This window comes from Echinops telfairi, unplaced genomic scaffold (assembly GCF_000313985.2).
Source record: "Echinops telfairi isolate 266 unplaced genomic scaffold, ASM31398v2 ScPeMD7_7417;HRSCAF=8455, whole genome shotgun sequence".
NCBI classification, from domain to species: domain Eukaryota; kingdom Metazoa; phylum Chordata; class Mammalia; order Afrosoricida; family Tenrecidae; genus Echinops; species Echinops telfairi.
Genome location: NW_022111317.1, coordinates 4383774 through 4397873, shown reverse-complemented (window position 1 = coordinate 4397873; position 14100 = coordinate 4383774). Strand labels below are relative to the sequence as shown.

The window sequence follows — 14100 nt, the reverse complement described above, 5'->3', positions numbered from 1 at the left end:
ACATTTTCTCTCCATTTAAACCCCCGACATTGGGTCCTAATTTTTCCCAAAGAAAGGTGACCCAACAGGATGCTCAAAGTATAGAACAATATCATTATCACATGCAATTAAAATTTTGCTGAAGATACTCCAACAATGGCTGCAGCAGTCCATGGACAGGGAGCTGCAGAGGTTCAGGCCGAATTCAGAAGAGGGTGTGGAACAAAGGATACCACTGGATCTTGGCTGAAAGCAGCACTAGAAAGATATTTGTTTGTGTTTTATTGACGGTGACAAGGCCTTGGACTCGGTGGTCCATAACAATGTGTGGCCGTAAGAAGAATGGGAATCCCATAACATTACATTGTGTTCATGCAGAATTTGTACATGGACCAGGAGGCATTTGTAGAAACAAAACAAGAGAACACCGCATGGTTTAAAGAGGTGCATGAGGGTTGTACCCTCTCATACTTATTCAATCTGTACGCTGCGCAAATCATCAGAGAAGGCATTCTATGAAAAAAATTGGCATCAGGATTAGAGGAAGGCTTAAAAAATGTACAATATACAGATGACACCTTGTTTGCTGAAAGTGAGGAGGACTTGAGGCATTTACCGATGAAGATCAAGGACTTCAACCTACAGTATGGATTACAACTCAATGTAAAGAAAAAAATCTTCACATATGGACCAGTAAGTAGCATCATAGTAAATGGAGAAAAGATTGATGTCAAGGGTTCTGTCTTGCTTGGATCCACAATCAGCGCTCATGGAAGTAGCAGTCAAGAGATTAAGCGATGCATTGCACTGGGTAAATCTGTTGTACAGACTTCTTTAAAGTGTTGAAAAGCAAGGATGTTACTTTGAGGACTAAGGTGGGCCCGACCCAAGCCACAGTATTTTCAATGCCTTCATGTGTATGTAAAAGATAGAAATGGAATAAGAAAGACCCAAGCAGCAGCAATGCCTTTGAATTACAGTGCTGGTGAAGACCATTGAACGTGTCGTGGACTCCCAAAACACCAAACATCCGTCTTGGACGAAGAACAGCCAGCGTGCTCCTTACAGGCAAGGACGCACAGACTTCCTCTCACATACTTTGGACAGGTCAGGAGAGACCAGTCTTTGGAGAAAGGCATCACGCTTGGTAAAGTAGCAGGGCAGCGAAAAAGAGGCAGGCCTTCGACAAGATGGGTGGACACAGTGGCTGCAGCAATGGGCTCAGACATCGAACAATTGTGAGGACGGCGCAGGACCGGGCAGTGTTTCCTTCTTGGGCAATCCTCCCCGCCCTAACAAGGGCTGAGATGGCCCTGGGTCAGAGGTTCAGAGGTGGAGTCACCTCCTGCCAGGTGCTTTGTGCAGGTCGCTTCACCCCCACCCCCAACGGGAAGACTGGGGTCTAATGGTTGTATCCGAAGTGAATTACAGTAGATGTGAGGTTGTGACTGACCAGTGCTGCCCCCTAGAGTTGTTCAGAGGCAGGTTGAGGGGTCTGGGATCTAGTACACCCTTCTGTCACCTCGGTGTCTTGTCAAGGCAGCATCTGCTCCATCACCACCAGTTTCATTTACAAAGTCGACCATGGGCTAGGCACATACTTGGGGTACCAGTGATCATTTTAGCATAGGCTGGATTCTCTGGGCACATCTTGGGGTGATTATCATTATGAGGGGGGTTAAGTCCGTTGGCCTGTGTCCTGAGGAAAATCGCTGCTCATCTTCCTTGCGTCTCTGTTGTCACCATCTTTGAAATGGGTGGAGGACCTGGGCTGCTCACTGCAAGGCTGGCAGTTCGAAGTGACCAGTTGCTCTGAGGGAGAAAGAGGAGACTTTCTACTCCCGGAAAGCGTGGCAGGCTCAGAAACCCACAGGGGCAGTTCTACCCTGTCCTATAGGGTCACTATCCGCTGGCATCAACTTGATAGCAGTGAGTTAGGTTTTGTGTTTTGAAATGGGTGTCCTCTCTGGGCAAAACGAAAGGGCACAAATAGTGGAGGTCCCCTTGCAGAGACAAGCCAGTCAGGGTGCGATGTAGCAACGAGGAAACACAACTTTCCTCTAGTTCCTAAATGCTTCATCCCCGCCCCCACTATCATGATACAAATTCTACCTTGCAAATCTGGCTAGACCAGAGGATGTACACTGAGACAGATAGGAACTGGAAACACAGGGAATCCAGAGCAGATGATCCCTACAGGACCAGTGGTGTGAGTGGCGATACTGGGAGGGTAGAGGGAGAGTGGGTTGGAAACGGGGAACCAATTACAAGGAACTATATGTGACCTCCTCCCTGGGGGACGGACAACAGAAAAGTTGGTGAAGGGAGACATTGGACAGGGCAAGATATGACAAAATAACAATTTATAAATTATCAAGGGCTCATGAGGGAGGGGGGAGAGGGGAGGGAGGGGAAAAATGAGGACCTAATGCGGGGGGCTTAAGTGAAGAGGAAATGTTTTGAGAACGATGAGGGCAATGAATGTACAAATGTGCTTTACACAATTGATGTATGTATGGATTGTGATGAGTTGTATGAGCCCCTAATAAAACAATAAAAAACAACAACAAATAAACAAATAGTGGAGGGGGTGCTGTCCGCTGCCACCAGGGGGCAGCACGGGCTGGCAAAACATGACTGACCTCAAGGCCCCAAGAGGAGGTCTGGTGGCCTAGTGAGTTATGCTGCGTCGGGCTAACCGCAAGGTCAACAGTTCAAAACCACCAGCGGCTGTGAGGGAGAAAGAGGCTTGCTAAGCCAGTAAAGAATTACAGCGTCAGAAACCCACAAGGGCTGTTCTCCTGCCTGACAGGGCCCCTAGCAGTCCAAATTGACTCTGTGGCAGTGGGTTTGAGTTTGCGGCAGACTCCAACCCCGCAGTGTTTCTGTGGCTGAAACGGGTGGTTTATGGAGATGGTGGGTTCAAGGCGGAGCTGCGTTTAAACGGAAAGGTCGGCAGTGGGAACACCACCGTCTCCTGGAGAGCCGTCTGCTTCTGTACCGATGGGAGCCTTGGGAACCCTAAGGCGCAGGTCTACGCGGTCCTCTCCGCTTGCTGGGAGCTGAGGTCACCTCCGCAGCAGCGGCTGGGCGCTTCATCATTCCTCCAGGGGAAACCTAAGAAAGGTTCACTGTCCCCTCACGTGTCCCCTGGGCCGGCCCAGCCCCACTCAGGCCTTTCCCTCTGCTTTGTGCACACGTGCGCGAGAGCGTACACACACACTCACTCCCCCGGAATAGTTTACTCATTAGAGCCACCGAACTTAAAGGGAGGAACGAACATTTTCCGTGGCCAGAGTCTAGTAGCACCGCCCCGGTAGGGTTTGCAAGGGTGTCATCGTCATGTCTTTTTAATGCACTGCCAGGGTTGCCCACAATATTATTCTAGTACCTACTGTGTTATAAAGGTGTCCAGTGGTGCTGGACCACTAACCACAATATTGTCGGCTCAAACCCATGAGCCACTCCAAGGGAGAAAAATGAAGGTCTCTGCTCCCACCAAGATTGACAGCCTTGGGAACCCTACAAAGGATCACTGGCTGGTGATGCACTGGTCGAACACTTGGCTGCTAGCTGCAAGGTGGCTGGTTCAAGCCCACCCATCAGCATCAAGGGAGAAAGGACCACAGAGCAGGAGATCCTGCGGCATAGCTCTGTTCTTAGGTGGTGTGGGGTCAGCAGGAATGCCAGAGCACACAGCATCTACCTGATTGCTGCTGTTGGCTGCTGACTTATGGCGACCCCATGGGTTACAATGTAGCACTGCTCCATAGAGCTTTCTTGACATGTTATGGCGGCAGTTTGCCAGGCCTTGCTTCTTGAAGCCGTGGGGAGTGGGGAGGTTTCAAACGGTCTTCAGGTTAGCAGCAGATAGCAAAATGCTTGTGACACACAGCCTCCGAGGTGAGGGTAGGGGTGGTAGAAGCCACTGCTCTGAGAGTTGCAAGGTGCAGCCCCGCCCCCACCACCTCAGAGCCTGGTGCCCTTAGTGAGGCCTGGCTGCCCAGGGCCTGAGGTTTCCAGATAGAAATGAGATCGGAAGGTTCCCCTGCCTGCTTCCCAGAGAGACCGGGTGGGAGACAGGCACATGTATGTGCGCATGTCTCACAGAGAGCCCACATATCCCCCAGCCTCTCCAACGAGGCTCTTCCACGTGAAGCTCTGGAGAACATAGGTTCTCAAACTTATTTGGCCCCACCCCCTGTCCAGGGGGAAAAAGAATTAAACCCTTTGGGACTGTTGCCCATCACCCAGGACCAAGTGCATCTGCCCTTAGATCTTTCCAAAGAGCCCCGGTGGGGTCGCGGGTTACGAATCGGGTTGCTGACTACAAGGTCAGCAGTTCAGGACCCTACTCCTAGAAAGAGATGCCGTCTGGGAAGCCCACAGAGGTGGTTCTAGCCTGTGCTGTCGGGGCGCTGTGAGTCGGACCGGACTCGATGGCAGTGAGCTTGGATGCACTGCTTTGGAAGACTGTGATCACACCACCTGCTCTCACTTCCCACGGTGTCCCCTCCTCCGAACACCCCCAGGCTGCCGTCTTGCCCTGTGGCCCGGGCTCCCCAAGGTTCTGGCATCGCTGGCTTCTCTGGGGAATGATGCCCACTGGGGCCAGGCTTTCATCCCTTTAGAACTCCACCTACCTGTCCTCTGGTTCCCAGGGATGGTTCGGGACAAGGCCAGTGAGACCATTGCTATCTTGCCCAAATGAAAGGAGGCACAGCTCAGAGCCCCCCGACTTGTGTTGGCCAGCATTTCCCCCCTGGTTCCCCTCCCCGATTCTAAAAACACTTTCTGCCCCTTATGCCCTAGCTCTTCCCTGCATCTGGCCTGGGGTGCAGACAGCCTGCTTGGAGCTGGCCTCTGTACACGCGGTGTCCACAACGCCACCCTCCCGCCCCTGGAGTAGTCTTCTCTAAGCCCTGATTGGAGTACCGTACCCTGTCTGGAGATGGTGCCACCTCCCTCCCCAGGGCCACAATGAGGGTTAAGTGAAGGCCCCGAGAAGCAGAGCCCATGCCTGGTGAGTGCTCAATGAATGTCATTGTTAATATCCACACAGTGCGGGCACATGGCGGGCGTTTGGTCAAGGTAGCCCTTGTGTTACAGACAACGCTCTAAAAACGCGCGTCTCCCCTCCTCCCTCCTCCGACTCCTAGTGGTCCACAAATGTGGCTCAGGTTTCCCCCTCCAGCATCTTCCCCCAGCAGCATGGCCCACCCCATGTCCCAGCCCCCTCTCTGCCCACCTGCAGCCCAGGTGCCAGCCACTTTGCTTATTTACTTCCTCAGCAGGCTCCCACTCTGCCCAGAGCTGCCAGCCAGCTAGCCTGGTGGGCCTGGCAGCTCGGGCTCGACCACCAAGGTTTTTCCCCTCCCCACCAGGCAGTGGGCCCCGCTCCGCTCCCCCTGGCACCTCTGGTTCTAGCCCAGAGGAAGCTAGGCTGGCACCTGGTCATGTGGCCTGCCCTCTTGTAGGCTGCAGACTCCACCAGGTGGGGGAACTGGTCTCATTGTCTCTGTCGCCAGCGCCCACTGGGCACGGAGTCCAGCTCGTGGCAGGTGGCAGCGAACGCCAGTCCCAGCCTGCTGCCCATGCATTGCTGGCTCAGGCGGCAGGCGTTGCATGCATGAGGGACCCAAGGGACTGCGGGCAGCTGAGCACGAGGTTTATACAAGAACCCAGGGTGGCAGCTGGACCGAGTGTCTGGAGCTGGGGCAGCAGCCAACCTGAGTTGGGGTCAGGGTCCCGGGCCCCTTCACTCCCCTGGAGGCACAGTATAGGCGGCTTGAGGGGGACGCCCCAGGAAGGGCTAGGCAAACCGGGCCACTCTTCATCCATCGTTTCAGGCCGGAGCTGGTGCAGTCTGCCTGGGACCAGGATCTCGGGATCCCATCCAGGGGGAGGGACGCAGCCCACCTACCAGGCTGGGACCACCACATCCATCTGGGACATCTGTCAGCCGGTGGGCTGGGTCCCACGTACAGAGCTCCTCTGGGCTGCGGGGAGTAGGTGCCTTGGGTGGGCAGCAGGCGCGGCAGCAGGGGGGCCTAGTCCAGCGGCCCCTGGAAGATGAGGCGCACACAGCCATGCTCACCGGTCAGCCAGGCCCCACAGAAGGGGCAGGCGGCGTGGAACGCGTGGGTGCCGTGGGGCAGTGGGGTCTGGGCCCAGTAGCGGGCGGTCTTCTCGGAGCAGACGTGGCCGCAGGGCGCAAAGGCATGGCTGGGTGGCCCGGGGTCCAGGCAGAGGCCGGCCTCCTGGCCCAGCCACAGCGGCACGTAGGGCCCCACGAGGCGGCAGAGTGGACACTCGCGGGCCTGTGGGCCCCGCCCCCGCCGGCAGCCCCAGCCATGGTAGCCGTGGACGTGGCCGCAGCGGACGTAGACCCAGGGCTGCTGCTTGTCAGGGGCTGTGCGGCCTCGGGCGGGGCTGGGGAAGGCCAGGGTGCTGAGCCCCACGGGGCACTGGGGCCGCGCGGCATTGGCCTCCTGCCGCTGGGCCTCCAGCTGCTTCAGCGTCGGTGCCCGCAGCAGCCCGGCCGGCGTGCGCCACAGCAGCGTGGCCCCACACAGGTCGATGAGGGAGCCATCCTGCAGCACGTTGGATTCGTTTTCCACCTGCCAGGGCGGCAAAAAGCCTTACTGTCTGCAGGTGGGCAGCCTGCACCCACATGAGCTTCCTGGCCCAGCCCGGGAACCACCCTGGAGATAGTCCCCTGGCAGGCGGACTGGCACAGAGGAGGCTGGGCAGTCCCATAGGATAGTGGCCAGGTGCCACCACTGACCCTGACACCACCCCTCCCTCTCCACCCACTCTCAGCCAGACACCGGCCTGAGATTCCACATCTGGCAATTGAATCAGAGGTTGGTGGCTCAGCAGATGTGCTAGAACATTTCTTCCGCGTTCCACAGATGGCAGAAGTGGGAATTCTCCACCCAGACCGCTGGGGTCTTTGCCCAAAAGCTGGGCCGAGGTGTGCGTGTGTATGTATGTATGCGTGTGTGTGCATGCGCACACACGCAAAAGCAAGCACTGGAGTTAGTGCCAGAATCCTGGGCCGTGGTGCTCACTGACTCCATGTGACCACCTTCCGTGTCTTCCTTGCCTCACCCTCCAGATGGAGGCCACGTCCCGGCCCTTCTGGTGCTTCTCAGGAAGATGAAATGAATTACTTAATGTCCACACAGGGCACTTTGTGAACACACAATAGGCACTTGGCAAACGTAAGCTAGTGATGACCAGCTGAGCCCTAAATTTGCATGATTTAACCGTGATGTTTCCCCAGCCCCCTTCCTTCAGGCGAACTGATAGGCCAGGAGGCCAGCCCTGTTACTCCCAGAGACTTGGTGTCCCCATGCCAGGAAGAACTCTGTCATGAGGCCCATTTGAGAACATGACCTTGGACCAGCCTCTGGCCCTCTCTAGAACTCCCTGCTAGCTCCTAACTCAATTCCTTGGTTTGTACCACACGGCGCACCCGACGCCATCTGTGCCAATGGCTCTCTCCCGCTGGCAGAGGAGAATAAAGAGAAATCGTCCGGATGTGGCAGACGCGCTACAACTGCTCACACTCTGGGCCACAAGCTGCTCACATCCAAGCCAGGTGTCACCCTTAGAAGAGGATGTGATGTTTCTCACGGCCAGCATCCTCAAAGTCTCTTGGTACCTCAAGGTGTGACTGCGTGTGCCTCCCCTTATCTCGGCCAGGGCTCTAGTAGCAAGGGCCACATGCAGGGACACCATCTTTGACGAGTGGCACATGCCAAGAACTCCTGAACGACCTTGGACAAGAGGGCTGGGGACCCTTCCCTGGCTAGGGCAGGCCACGTGGGGCCGGGAAACCTGGAAGGGGTAGGGAGGGCTCCGACCAGAAGTCTCTGGGCCAGGCCACCTACCAGCTTCCCCCGCTGCTGGGCCGAGCGGCTGTCCCGAAGCGTGTACACGTTACCGCAGACCGAGATCTCCCGCCAGACCCCCGGGGCCGAGTCCTCGGAGAAGCCACCGGCCGGGTGCATCACCAGGACCCCATTAGTGGTCAGGCCGTCCATCAGGCCGTCGGGTGTCCGCCACTTGGCTGCCCGCTCCTGGGACCACCAAAAGAAAACACAACAACCCGCACTTGGGACTGGAACTGCACGGTGCACGGTTTTCTTGGCTGTAGTCTGTATGGAAGGGGATGGCCAGGCCTTCCTTCCTCAGTGCTGTGAGGGCAGCTGGCTCACAGCCTCAATCTTTGAGCCCTCCCCAGGGACCACGTGGGAGGTTAAATCACATAGCCCTGGTGGACGGCCCCCAGAGGGCTGCTTGTCTTTCTTCAGGGACCCGCTACACTGCACCCTCAGGTCAGAGGTGGCCCAGAGAGTCCTGGAGTTGGCACTGCATGGCCTCACTTTGCTCATCTGTTAAGTGGGGCTGCTCATCTTTGCACAAGTCCTGATTTTGATCCTGCACATCCCCCCTCCCCCGATGCCCCCACCAACCCATCCCTGCCCCTGCCGAGGGCTCACTCACTCCAAGAAAGATGTTGCTGGAAGCATCGAAGCCAGCGGCATAGATACGGGCAGTGTAGGGCGGTCGGCGGTCACAGAGGATGCGGCAGGCATAACGGGAGATGGTGCTCTGGGCGGAGGGGCCCTCACCGGCCCCACCTCCGGGGGACGTGTCTGTCACCACAAAGTCAATCATATTCTCAGTGGAGCGGCCAATCTGTGAGGGGCAGGCAGGCACAGGGATCAGAGACTCAGCTAAGGCCCCAGAGCTTCACACCTGGGGTCCCCCATCGCTGCTCCACCGCCTTTGATGAGGCTGCCAGCAGGGGGCAACACCACTCCGCCTCCCAGGCCCTCTGAGCTCCCAGTGGGGATCCTAGATCTCCCTCAAGGCTCCCTCAAGGCTCGCTCAGGAACAAGTCAGAGGGGGCGGCCTTCCTCAGCAACAACCAGTCCAATGCTGTTAAAACGGAGAATGGGCAAGAGGCAAGATCCGTGGCTTGGAAGTGTTCAAATATTTGCAGCGAATAGTGAGTTTTTTTTGTTGCAATTCTTTATTGTACACCAGGAGCGCAGGCAATGTTGTGGTTATGTGTTGGGCTGCAATTAAAAAAGCCAGCAGTTTGAAATCACTAGCTGCTCCATAAGAGAAAGACGGGGCTTTCTACCCCCATTAGGTTACACCCAGAAACTCTCAGGGGCAGGTCTAGACTGTCCTATAGGGTCACTGTGAGTCGGCCTCAACTCATGGGCACGGAGTTTGGCTTTGAGTTATTATTATACGACAGGTGGTGTTGCCGGATGAGCACGGGCCTGCTTACCGCGAGGTTGGTGGTTCAAGCCCACCGGCACCCAGTGGGAGGAAAGATGAGGCTGCCTGTTTCTGTAAAACCCTATACAGCAGCGGTTCTCAACCTGAGAGTTGCGACCCTTTGGGGGGTCGAACAACCCTTTCACAGGGGTCGCCAAAAACTGTCGGAAAACATATTTCTGATGGCTGGGGGTCACCACAACATGAGGAACTGTATTAAGGGTCTTGGCACTAGGAAGGTTGAGAACCACTGCTAAGTAGGACCACGATGAGTCAAAATTGACTTAATGGCAGTGGGTTGGGTACTTTATTAAGTGTTTTTATTTTGATTTTTAAAACTTTGTTTTCGTGTTAAAGGCGTTATGTGCCATCACTCATGTAACCTTCCCCACAATTTCAAAGGGTGGGAACTATGATTAGCCCCATTGGACAGATGAGGAAACTGAGGGCTGGAGAGGTTAGTAACTCCTGCTCCAAATCACCCAGCGAGTGAGGGCTGGAGCTAGGCTCGGAAGCCAGGCAGGGTGGCTGGACAATCTGCCCTCAGACCCACGGGGCTGGGTGTCTTCCTACAGTCTGGGAGTCCGGCCTGAAGTCGAGTCTTGATATAATCACCGGCTGGGGGACGAATCGGACAGGGTCACCTGGAGAGTCGCTGGCTGTGCTTCAGCTTCCAGCAGCCCTTTCCGTGAGGCCTTTGGTCCTCCAGCTCTGTCCAAACCCCCAGTCCAGGGGCTGGGAGGGGCCAGGGCGTACCTGGAACATGTCTGTGTCGCTGTCCTGCGTATACTCCACTATGACAGAGTGGCTCCGGGAAAGGGTGTACGAGATGCTGTGCTGGCCGCGGTTACTCAGGGCCTGGTGGGGAGAAAGGAGACATGGCTTTGTGGGACGTGTGGCTATGAGAAGGGTCCACCCCTGAGCCAGAAGCCAGGCCCCAGGGGTGTCCTGTGCAGCAGGTGTTTTACCCGGTGCCCTGGTTTCATCCCTTCAGCTGCCCCTTGGTGCAAACATGGTTCATGCAGCTCTCTGAACTGCAGTTCAGAGAGGAGAAGCAGCTGGCCAAGGGCCACACAGCGGAGCTGGGCTTTGAACCCAGATCCTCTGAGACCAAAGGCGTTCTCTTTTGTCACTGCTGTGTGATGGTCACGTCCCCTCCCTGAGCCTCGGCTGCCTGAACAATGATACTGATGGCTTCTGCCCAGTGGCTGGTGGCCAAGAGGCTGCAGGCAGGCAAGGTCGGGGGAGGGAGGAAAAGCGCATCGCACACTGTAAAGGCCGGTGATCTCGCCTGCCTCGAAGGGCTGTGGGCAGGGCTGAGGAGCCGGGTCTGAGCAGGGAGGCCGGGGCAGGTGCCAGGTCTGCTGCCTTGCCTTGGACACGAGCGGTGTGGAGATGTGGTGCATGACGTCCGGCTTCACCCCATTGGCATGCGGCCGGCGGCTCAGCGCCAGGCGACTCCGCCGGCGGCCCTTGTCCCCACTTGCCAGGCACCCGTTGTAGCTGTGGAGGAGGTGGTGGGGGAAGAAGAAAGGGTTGGGGGGTAGGGGGAGAAAAAGAGAACAAGTGAGTCTTGGAGGAAACGGGCAACTTCCGAGCTGCTCCTGCCCTAAAAAACAAGCCCTAGAACCACCCTCCAGTACTGCCTCATCCACCAACTCACCGGTACACGGTACACCTGCATACCGGCAAAAGGCTTTACCAGTTAACCCAGTGTTGCCTGGATGCCCGTCCGGGGGCTGAGCCTTGGGGAGGCAGGGGATGCCGCTCCTTGGGCTTGTTCTATGGCCTGGGGGACACAGCTTTCCAAGGAGTCCTAACTTTCCAAGGAGCCAGGGTAACCACCTGCATGGCCCAGGCACAACCCAACTGCCTGTAGCCCCACAGCAGGAACCAGGGTTTCTGGCCCCAAATCAAGTTTTGAAGAAGTGATGGGTGGGGGGAACACTTTGCCCGGGTGTTGAAGGACTGGGAAGAATTCATCTTTGGGGAACTCATTTACTGCCTCGGATGCACCAGTGAAACCGAGGGGGACACCTGCAGCGCCCCCACCTCCATCTCTGTCAAACCTTCCTTCTGAACTCTCAACCGGAGGGAAGGAGTAGGAGAGGCCAGGTGGGCCAGAGCCCAGACGACCCGCCGCCAAGCAGGCAGGCCTGTGGGTTCCTGGGGTGTCGTGTGACCAATGACATCGTGGAATCTGTGCAGCGCCCTGCCAGGTCAGTGGCTTTCTTCCCATTTCACCACGGAGGACAATTGAGGCTTAGGAAGGTCGCCTGACGACTGAGGTCTGAGGGTGGTAAGGGACACGGTCCCTCTGGGAGGAGGGCTCCACTCGGGGCCAAGGGCCCCAGGCTGCTTGGGTTCAGTGAGCTCAAGGGATGGGGTGGGGAAGTGTAGTGGTGGTGGTGGGGCAGGCGAGGCCTCGGAGGTTGGGGGAAGGGCCCAAGTCACCAGGCTAAGGACTCTGGGCTTTATTCCCCGAGAAGCACTAGGGAGCCACATGGGAGACGGGAGTGGCAGGGTGAACAGGTGCCAGACACAGATGACTGCTTGAGTCACAAACACCCAAGGGAGCTTGGCAAAATACAGGTTCCCTGGCCCCGCCCACAGGGAGTCTGGTTCTGTAGGATTGGTGTGGGCCAGGCGGTGTGAATTACGGAGCTAGGGTGCAGGTCTGCTGCCCCACAGAGGCCAAACATCTGCCAAGAAGGCCTGGACCCTCAGATCTGAGGTCAGACCCACAGTGGCCTCACGCTGGTCTGGTCTCTGAGAGGGGCGTCACTTCTGCCCTGTGGGTAGTTTCACCCGGGAAGTAGTTCGACCTTGAGATGGGTCAGTTGAGGGGATGGCTTGGGACTTGGCCTTTGGCTTAAATCCTGACTCTTGCACTCTGTCAAGCGGGGCCAATGAGCAGGACCTGCCCCTTAAGGTCATGGTAAGAAGGGAAGAGAGAGCATTTTCAAATGCCTGGCAGAATGTGGCACACACAGTAAGCCCCGGAGAGATGTTCGTTAATGTTATCAGAGTAAAAGCACGTGGCGGTGTCTACGGGTGGCTGTTTGGGTGGTCTCCAACTCGCAGGACGGAGGAAGACTACTCCCCAAAGGTCAAGGCTTTCTGTGACTTTTTTGGGAGTAGATCACCAGGTCTTTGCCCCTCAGGAGTGGCTGCTGGGTTCAACCTTCCGCTCAGCAGCCAACTGCGCTGCCAGGGTTCCTCCCAGAGAGAGGAAACCCAAAACACCTCGCCCACGACTGTCTGTCCATCAGGTCGATCTGACCCCAAGTGACCCCAGAAGCCAGCAGATTGCCACATTGAGGTGTCCAAAGTGACGGCTTTATGGTGGCCGCCTGCCACATCTGTCTCTGGCAAAGTGGCTGGTGGGTTTGGGCCATCGGATATCAGCATTTAGCATTGCACCATAGCGGTCAACAAGCAGTAGCCATTAGCATTTCTCCACACTCATCCCACACAGCTAGTTCATCAGTGATTCTATTGGGCAGAACCTACGGCAGGGGGTGTGGCCTACGGGTAGGGAAGGGACATGAGGGGTGTGGTTCAGGGGTCCTTGGGGGTAGGGTGGGGGGCAGCAAGGGTCAGGCAGAGACTGGGGAGGGAGGAGGTCTGTCCAGTCACCAACTCGTGGTCTTCACTCTCCTGGCCTGTTTCCTCACCTGTATCGTGTGTGTGTGTGTGTGTGTGTGTGTGTGTGTGTGTGTGTGTGTGTGTTGGGCGGTGGGCAGTTGGCCAGCTGCGGCTTTAGTGTAAAGTGCATTAGACCTAGAGTTGAGAGAGACCCGGGTCTGGATGCAGCCCTGCCACTTACCAGCTGTGTGCCCTCGGGCCAGTCACTTCCCCTCTCTGAGCCTCGGTTTCCTCACCTCCTTCCTCACAGCATCTTTGTGAAGATTGAAATGAAATAATGTTCAAGAAAGGGCGCGGCACAGGCCCGCCTCACAGAACCCTGGGTATGTGCCAGGCACTGCCCTGAGAACTCTCCAGAAATCACTTCCTTCCTTCCAATAACCCTGGAGCCCTCTGAGGTAGTGATTATCATTAACATCATCCCCTACTGGCCAATCGGGGAAACTGAGGCACAGGGAAGTTCAGCAACTTGCAGAGGCGCAGGGTTTGATCGAGCGGTTTTGCTGGGGAACCAGAATGTGTCACCCCCCCACTCACACACACTGCACACAGTAGGCGCTTTAGGAAAGGAAGCTGGTGTGGTGGCATCCCCCTCCTCCTTTCCTCAGCTGATCAGATGCCCAGGTGGGCAACCATTAACTCAGTAATTGATGAGAGATGGGGAGGCAAAATAACCATTGTGACTCGGGGCAGGTTGGGTCTACTGGATGGCTTGATCGGATCAGATGTGGTGTGGGGGGGCCCAGCAGCAGAGGGGCACTAAGTGGGAAGCCTGGGGTCCTTTCGGCTGCCCTGGGGTGCCTGCCGACCCACCCTGCCTGGCCCAGGGGCACTCACCCCAGGACGATGAGTTCACCATATTTGAGGGGCTCCTCCCCTGGCTGGGCATCTTCTACTGGAGACGAGAGGACACAGCAGCTCTTGCTCCCAGGGTGCCGGAGGCCTGAGGTCCGGGGGGACCCCACTTCAGGGTTTCCTTCCAGTACCATCTAGGCAGGGTGGGAGAGGAGGAAGAGAGTTTTGCGGACTTCCACCCTCACCCCCAAACCAATTACTGACCAGTCCATTTCAATCCCAAGCAACACCGCAGGGCAGACTAGAACTGCCCCTGGGGATTCCAAGGCTCTCACTCTTCACTAGGGAAGCAGACAGCCTCATCTTTCTCCCACG

General features: G+C 56.6%; 1 protein-coding gene across 2 annotated transcripts; it reads right to left on the bottom strand.

Moving 5' to 3' along the window:
* Positions 1–5160: 5160 nt before the first annotated feature.
* PELI3 (pellino E3 ubiquitin protein ligase family member 3) lies at positions 5161–13919 on the bottom strand. 2 transcript variants are annotated; one of them, XM_004713554.2, is made up of 7 exons: positions 13768–13919; positions 13112–13183; positions 10656–10785; positions 10039–10140; positions 8494–8688; positions 7878–8066; positions 5163–6599 (listed from the first exon to the last, which is right to left on the bottom strand). In XM_004713554.2, the coding sequence occupies exons 1-7, from the start codon at positions 13917–13919 to the stop codon at positions 6030–6032; spliced, it is 1410 nt and encodes a 469-aa protein (XP_004713611.1). In that variant the 3' UTR covers positions 5163–6029. The 2 variants fall into 2 exon arrangements, with proteins under 2 accessions (XP_004713612.1, XP_004713611.1); XM_004713555.2 differs by lacking the exon at positions 13112–13183 and having other exon boundaries at positions 5161–6599.
* Between the last annotated feature and the right edge of the window lie 181 nt (positions 13920–14100).

What these genes read in the sequence shown, in the direction of transcription:
- PELI3 (XM_004713554.2), bottom strand. Translation starts at nt 13,919, where the DNA reads ATGGTACTGGAAGGAAACCCTGAAGTGGGGTCCCCCCGGACCTCAGGC. An exon ending in GGCCCGAGGGCACACAGCTG is followed by an intron (nt 10,786 to 13,111) that starts GTAAGTGGCAGG and finishes CCTCCTCCACAG; the next exon opens with CTACAACGGGTGCCTGGCAA. An exon ending in CCCAGCAGCGGGGGAAGCTG is followed by an intron (nt 6,600 to 7,877) that starts GTAGGTGGCCTG and finishes CCGCCCTGGCAG; the next exon opens with GTGGAAAACGAATCCAACGT.